This window comes from Phocoena sinus, chromosome 3 (assembly GCF_008692025.1).
Source record: "Phocoena sinus isolate mPhoSin1 chromosome 3, mPhoSin1.pri, whole genome shotgun sequence".
In the NCBI taxonomy this organism is placed as follows: Eukaryota; Metazoa; Chordata; class Mammalia; order Artiodactyla; family Phocoenidae; genus Phocoena; species Phocoena sinus.
The window spans coordinates 2,470,583-2,478,157 of NC_045765.1; the positions used below are offsets into that span (position 1 = coordinate 2,470,583).

Sequence of the window (7,575 nt, forward strand, 5' to 3'; positions counted from 1 at the left end):
TGGGCCCACCCCCCCTCCCTGGCCCTGCTTTCTGTGTCTCCCCAACTTTCTTCTCCGGAGCTCCCCGCCCTTCCCCTCCTCACCGCCGACATTCCCGGCCCGGGCGCTCCGGGAAACATTCCGTGGTTTGCAGCAGACTGTCCGGCTCCTCGGTCCCTCAGATGTGGGCAGAGTGGGCGGCGGCCGGGCGGGCGCGGGCCGGGGGCTGAGGAGACTATGTGCCCCCCAAATCCTACCCCAGCGCCGGGCACACGGTGGGGGAGGCAGCGGGTGGCACTCACAGACGGGCAGAGGGACCCCCTCGGCAGATGGGGGAGGCCCTCTCCTGCTCACAGCCCTCCCAGGGCTTCCTAGTGCCCCTGGAATAAAACCCCAAGTCCTCCCCACAAGCCCACGAGGCCCTGCACGACATACCCCGTCCCCTCCCTGCCCTCCCCTCCTCCCTCTCTCCCCCTCGCTCACTCTGCTCCAGACACACAGGCCTCCTGGCTGTTATTCCAACACGCCAGGCCCAGTCCTGCCCCAGGACCTTTGCACGGGCTGTGCTCACCACCTCCAGTCCTTTGGTCCCTGAGATTACTCAGGCTGCAACTCAGAGAGGCCTTCCCTGCCCACCCGGCTTCCTCCTCAGGCCCATTACCCGCCCCTTTAATGTCTTTGCAGACTTCCTCCCAATTTGGAATTCTCTCATGAATTTATTCATTTTCTCTCTAACTCCCTAACCCCCAGCTGGGCCATGAGCCCAAGAAGGGCAGGGCTGGGTCAGCCTAGCTCACAGCTGACATGTAATAGGCACTCGCTGAATAGGTGGAGCGGCCACGGAAGTCCTCCTGGAATCTAACCACAATCTCTCCTGCTCTAGCTGTGTGAGTATCACACAGTTCCTGACCTGGGCACAGCCCTTAACAGTTTGCCAGACACCTCCATGGTCATCGGCTCACTGGATTATACCACAAAGACCCTGTAGGAGAGAGGCTTTATTCTTCACGCACCCCTCCCCCATTTTACAGATGAGGAAACTGAGGCACCAAGAAGTGCGATAATTTGCTCTTTGCACGAATGAACAGACACTGATGAATGTACCTGCATTATTACTTTTTTTTTTTTTTTTTTTTTTTCCTGCATTATGACTTTTGAGGGCCCCATGCGTTTGGCCTTCCTCCCTAAACAATAAAATTATTAAATATTATGTTTTCTGCTTGCGTTGGTATACACGTCAACATAATTCAGGCTAGATGCATTGCTATGTATTCATTATTATCACATTTTGCATTCTTCTGGTTGTAAAATAAACAAAGAAATAAATTTAAATATTTCTGAGGGCACTGAAAGTCCCATGGACCCTGGGTGCCGTGCCTCCAATGGCTGCAGGAGATGGGAGTCTGCCTGGGATTTGGGGGCTGAGGCTGGAATCTTTGGCCCCTACTCACACTTCCCTGTCCAGCCCCACATTTTGAATGCTGCCTGGGGGTCCCTCACCCACCTGGGGATCTCTGCTGCTCTGAACATAAAGAGACCTTTTTAGAATGGCCTGGTTCTCTCTACTTAAAAGGATGGAATTCCCACCAAGCGGGGCTTGGATGCCTCCTGTGACAGATGCCTCATTACCTTTCAGCCAGGGGGGTGATAGTCCTTACCAACGTTAAACTGACCCCTGCGGAGGCTGAGCTCTGTCCTCTGGGGTTGCACAGACCACCTCCCCAGCTCCCGCATCAGCTTCCTGTGCCCAAGGGCAGCCCCACCTGGGGACATTTGAGAACTGTCTTGGGTCCGGCTGTTTCAGCTCTTGTGTTGGGGGCTCCCTGTGGGTGGGGCTGGGGCTGATCTTCTGTGGGGGGCCCAGATGACCCAGCTTGGGACTGAGCCTAGAGCAAGGTGGTAAATTTAACCAAATTTTAACCAAATTTGCCCAGGCATCTTTTTAGGGCTGAAGCCCTGAATCTCTCAATCTTTCTCTACAGGCTGCTGAACCCCAACCTCTTTCCTCTTCTGGATATACCGCAGTTTGACACCTGTCCTTAGCTGATTAGTGGATCCATAACCTCCTCTGTACTGGGGCTTCTACCTCTATTGATAAGACCTCAAGTTTGCACAGAACAATTCTCCTTGTCACAGACTGCCTGACATTCCCAGGACCCTGGAGAAAGGTGATGCGGAATCACTCTCTCACCTCTGACCTCTAGCCCCAGGCCTCTTCTCCAGTTCTCAGCTCTGCCCTCCATTTGCCCTGTGACTTTAAGCAAATCACGCCATTATCTGAGCTTCCAATTTAATCATCAGGTTCTTGCCTTTCTTCATCAGAAACCCACCCACTTCCCTCCACCCCCAGGCCCCCATCATGGCTGGCCTGGATGCTGCCCTGGCCTCCCCTTGGTACCAGCTGCTACGTCAGCCTCAGACTATCCCTTCTCCCCACAGGTCCAAGGGAGCTTTAAAGAATGTAAAACAGGCCCCGCCCCTCCTCTGCCCACAGCCCTCCAGCATTCCCACCTCCCTCAGGGTAAAAGCCTGAGTCCTCCCCATGGCCCACATGGGCCTGCAAGACCCTGCCCCATGTCCCCTCCCTGCCCTCCCCTCCTCCCTCTCCCCCACTCGCTCACTCTGCTCCAGACACACGGGCCTCCTGGCTGTTCCTCGAACACGCCAGGCCCCATCCTGCCCCAGGACCTTTGCGTGGGCTGTGCCTGCTGGGGACGCTCTTCCCCCTTCTCTTCTAATGAATTCTGTTATCCATCTGCCAGGTCTCAGATGAGATGTCACCTCCTCAGTGAAGCCCTCCTAGATTGCCCAGCCTAACTCAAAGGCCCCAGCTCCTTAGAACCCCTTCCACAATCATAATTAAGTCTGATTTTGTGCACTGATACTTTTATTTTCCGTCTCCCTCACTGCAACATCAGCCCCAAGAGGACCGTGGTCTTTGTCTGGGTCACTGCTGTGTCCTCAGCAGGAGAACAGGACTGGAGACACAGCAGGTGTTTAGTCAATGTTGGCTAAATGAGGAATGAAAAATGAAACCAACGCGCGACGCTACTCAGGGATGTGGGAACATCTCTGTCCTCATGGACCCCAAAACCTTGATACTCTATAACTCCCGCTTCACCCAACCCACCTGAGTCACCTGAACCCCAGAGGCAGCAGTAATGAGGGGTCGTGGGAGGTCTTCCACCCAAGGCCCAGCTGTCCTTGGAGAACACTTGCTGAGAAGCCTGAGACGTCTAGGCCCCAAACCCATTTTCCTGATAGGGGAACCTGAGGAACACAGAGGGCGAGCCACTGGCCCAAGGTCACACAGCACACCCAGGTTCAGACCTAGAACTGGATAGGTAGGTAGAAGATTTCAGAGTTCCACTTCGGGTGGCAGGCCAGCTCCTGGAGGGACAGAGGGATGGATGGACGGCAGGGCAGACAATGGTGCACAGGCTTGTGGCTTCATGCTGGCTGGAGAGCCTCAGACAGCAAACACCCAGCCCCCAGGTGCCACAGCCTGCCTTGCCCCAGAATGTCTTCTCTCCCATCAGTTGGGTCCCGACTCAGTCCCATCCCCCTCGAAGTTTCCAGAAGGGTGCCCAGTCTTAAGGGTGGGATGCTACAGGGCGCCCATTCCCTCCCCAGGGTCTGGGGGCACAGAAATAGGCAGAGGTGTGGCCAGAGTCCCACAGCAGCTCAGTCTCCCGTCTCCTGTCTGTTAACCTGAGCCCCCCACCCAGCGTCCCTAGCCCCCAGACCTCGCTCTACTCAGAACTTCCTATTGTAGGCCCTGCGGCAACAGAGTCATGGCTACTGCAAGGTTTCAGATCCAGCCAACACACTGCAAACCTTCCCAGAGGACGGCCAGCCTCGGCACCCTCCTGGCCACAGACACCGGCACATTCGGACTCTTAACCGCCTCTGGGCAGCCCTGGCCACGCTTCCAGGTGGGAGACTCCGGAATGGTTTTCTCTCCATTGTCTGGCCTTGGTTTCCTCGCTCCTGACCACCTCTCCTCCGTTTCCAAATGCCCAGGGAGGGGTCACTGCTGCCGCCAACCACGTCTGAACCCCCTTCACAAATGTCCAAGCGTCCCCGAATTCGAGAGGCCAGAGAACGGGGCGAGAAGCCCTTTGGCTCCCTGCTGTCCCTCCTGCCCCCCAAGACTTCCACCCGAGGCGCACCCGGCACTGGTGGGTGCCTTCGCACTCACCATCCACCACATCTTGGCCGTCATGTCGTAGCAGAGCTGCCATTTGACCGAGGTCTCGCCCGGCTTGCTGGACACCAGGGGCCCGGGCACCTCCATGCTTGGAAGGAGGCAAGGGCAGCCCGAGCTGCCTCACTCGGTTAGGAGCACAGGCTGGGCCAGCCGCCTAGGGTTCAGGTCCAGGGTCCAGACTTCCATAGGCCCGAGCGAAGGGCTTTCTCTGGGGGAGTCGGAAGAAGGTGCCAGGGACTCTCAGAGCTGGAGATCACAGGCTTGAGAGAGAGGGGGAGGGATGCAGATGCATTGGTCTGAAACACACCAGGCCGGTCTCTTGCAAGTGGCCACCCACAGCCCAAGGAGGCCGTCGCAGGCCGTGAGTGTGTGTGTGTGTGTGTGTGTGTGTGTGTGTGTGTGTGTGTGTGTGTGAGAGAGAGAGAGCGGCCGGTACGTGGATTTGTGAATGAGCCTCTGATTGGGAATACCCCCCTCCCACCCCCGGAAGGCGTGTGGCTTGTCCTCCCCTTCCCCTGCTGATTCGCCTTCCCATCAACTCCATCAGGGAAGAAAGCTCGGGGGCCGGAGGCAGTTGGGGTGCGTGCAGCGGGGAGCCTCGACCCTCCCTCCCTCCTTCCCACCCACCCCTGTCTTGGGTGCTGGCTGGGGAGGTGCCCAGGCCCCGAGGCCTCATTAATTCCAGGCGGGGCCCTGAAGCCAAGGCACAGCAGATGGTATGTTTTGAGAGGTGGGGGAGAGGCACTCTCAGTGTACAAAGAGGGTGGCATCCGAGGGCCCTGGATTGTTGAGTCCTGGCTGTGTGATCTCGGACCAGTCCCTGGGCCTCTCTGGGTTTCACTCTCCCTGTCTTGAAGATGTCAGCTGACCACTGAGGACGTGGTATGGGTGGGGATGGGGGTTGAGACAAAATGCAGACGCGCATAGAAGGGGGTGGGATCATCATCTCACTTTTTTCCTTCCTTCTCCCAATTTCTGAGCAGCAGCAAGCCAGGGGGATTCTTTTGATCTCATCATCTAATGGTTGCTGTGCATTTATGGAGCGCCGAGGGTGTGCCCAAGCTCGATGAGAAGGGGCTGGTCCCTGCTCTGTGTGGGCTGATGCCCTGGCCCAACACTGGCAGTAGGAGAGACTGAAGGTGGACAGCAGGAAGGACCCCCCGGCCTGGCCAGGAGCTGCTGGGAGCTCTGAAGTGGCAGCAGCGAGGTCTGGCTGGAGAGCGTGTGGCATCTGGTTTTCCACTGGGCTTTAAGCCTGCCAATTAGGAGTGGACAGAGGGAATGGGAGATGGTGGCAGTAGGACTGGACATGAATGGGGACCGAAGCTGACCCCTGTGGCATTGGGAGTGAGCACAGTGGCACGCTGGGAATGGCTGCCCCAGGCCCGCCCCTTCTGCTCTGCCACCAACCTGGCGGATTCTTCCTAAAACATGGCTCTGACGGGTTCTCTTGCCTGCCTACCACCCTCCATGCTCCCCAGACCCCCACTGAGACTGGGCCTGGCTTCATCCTGGTCCCCTCTGTCCGGCACACCCTTCCTCCTTTCGTTACCTGGGGACTCCTATGCATCCTTCAAAACCAGCCCAATATTCCCCACCTGTCCCTGAGGGTAAGAGATAGAGTCAGACAGAGATAAAGAGCAACAGAGACACTAAGAGAGAGAGACAGAGATGGAGAGACAGAGTGAGTGAGAGAGACAGAGAGACACCCAGCCATGCCCTGTCCACTGTCTGGGCTACACGTACACGCTCTTACCTCCCACCCTGAGAGGCTTGGATTATCAGCCACTGTTGTTGTTTTTTTAATACCTATTTATTTTTTGGCTGAGCCAGGTCTTAGTTGCTGCACGCGGGATCTTTGTTGCAACGTGCGGGATCTCTAGTTGCTGCATGCGAGATCTAGTTCCATGACCAGGGATCAAACCCGGGGCCCCCTGCATTGGGAGGGCGGAGTCTTAACCACTGGACCACCAGGGAAGTCCCTCAGCCACCTTTTTCTTGTTGGAAAGACATTGTGCAACCCACACCCTCTGGCCCTAGGTTCCAACCCTGAGCACACGGGACTGAGAGTTTCTGTGTCTGGCCTGGGGACTCCCAGAGGACAGGACCTGGGTCTGAGCCCTAGCTGGGACTCCCACACACAACAGGCTCCACCGATCCCTGACCAAGCGCAAGGGTGTGGATCAGATTTGATTATTCAGATCACCGTTATTAACAGCAACTGTTTCTTGCCCACCTACTACACACCAGAAGCCGTGTAAGGTCAGTACAGACAGGAAAACGGAGGCTCCGAGAAGTTTAGTCACGAACCCAGGGACACACAGCAAGTAGAACTCACTTCTGTGATTTGGGGGGGATGCCGAACACCTACCCAGCTTCCACCCTCGCCTCCTTCGGGTCTCAGCTCAGATGACACCTCCTAAGGTGCCCGCCCAGCCCCCTGCTTAATAGTGCTTGCCACCACGCACATGCAGCCCCCTCCCAGCTTTATTTCCCTTAATCACTTTACTTATTGATTGTCTGTGGCCCCCAGCTGGAGGGGGGGGCGGACGTCAGCTTTTGTCTGTCTTCTTCACGGCTTTGGCCACAGTGTCCGGAACAGTGCCTGGCACAGAGTAGGCTCTCGGTAATCTATTTGTTGAAATGAATGAATGAGCGGGTCAGGGTTTTGCAAACATTGGCATTTCCTGTTGACTCTCCCCAAAGGCATTTTCCTCTTGGCGCAAAATCTGCAGGCCTGGCAAGAGGGGTGGGGAGGGGCAAGGGGCCGGGCATAGCTCTTGTGGCCCCAAGTGGGGCCACGCCTCGGCCAGCTTGCCCAGCTGAGGCCGGCAGGGCCCAGCCCAGCGGACGTGGTTCACCCGCATGGAGGCCCCCGCCCCGTAACTATAATTTGCCTCAGTACCTTGTGATCGTAGGAGACCGTTACCCCCACAGATGTGCAGTGGGGGTCAGCCATTCAGACAGTGGGTCAGAGCCCCGTGGCGGAAGGCAGATGTAGGAGGTGGCTTTCAAACGGGAAGGGCGAGGTAAGGAGACTTAACAGGGAGAGCCAGGGAGAAACAGAGGGGCTGAGACAAAGAGAGACACAGAGAGACAGACAGAGAGACAGAACAAGAAAGGCCTAGAGACCCAGCCATGCCCTGTGCGACAGGGGAGCTGGTGAGGCTGCTGGGCACCCCTCTCCCCCCCCACATCCGGTCGAGGGGCCTGGCTCATGAGCTACATCTCCATCCAAGGAAACTGAGACCCCTGCGGGCCAGCTGGATGCCCAAAACCTCAGTGGCAGCACCTCCCCCACTTCCCACCCCCCAATCCCAAGGACAGAGGGCCCAGGGCAACTCTGAACCTCAGTTTCCCCAGCTGCCAAAAGAGGAGGTTAGGTA

At 57.1% G+C, this 7,575-nt stretch overlaps 1 protein-coding gene across 1 annotated transcript in view; it reads right to left on the reverse strand.

Annotated features, from left to right (window-relative positions):
- NFIC (nuclear factor I C) overlaps positions 1-6,799 on the reverse strand; it is a 117,694-nt gene extending 110,895 nt beyond the window's left edge. Inside the window, exons 1-2 of the mRNA XM_032628537.1 lie at positions 6,694-6,799; positions 4,181-4,449 (exon numbers count right to left, since the gene is read on the reverse strand). Coding sequence (XP_032484428.1) covers positions 4,181-4,276 — 96 coding nt within the window. The 5' untranslated portion in view covers positions 4,277-4,449; positions 6,694-6,799. The remainder of the gene's footprint in view (positions 1-4,180; positions 4,450-6,693) is intronic.
- Positions 6,800-7,575: the final 776 nt, after the last annotated feature.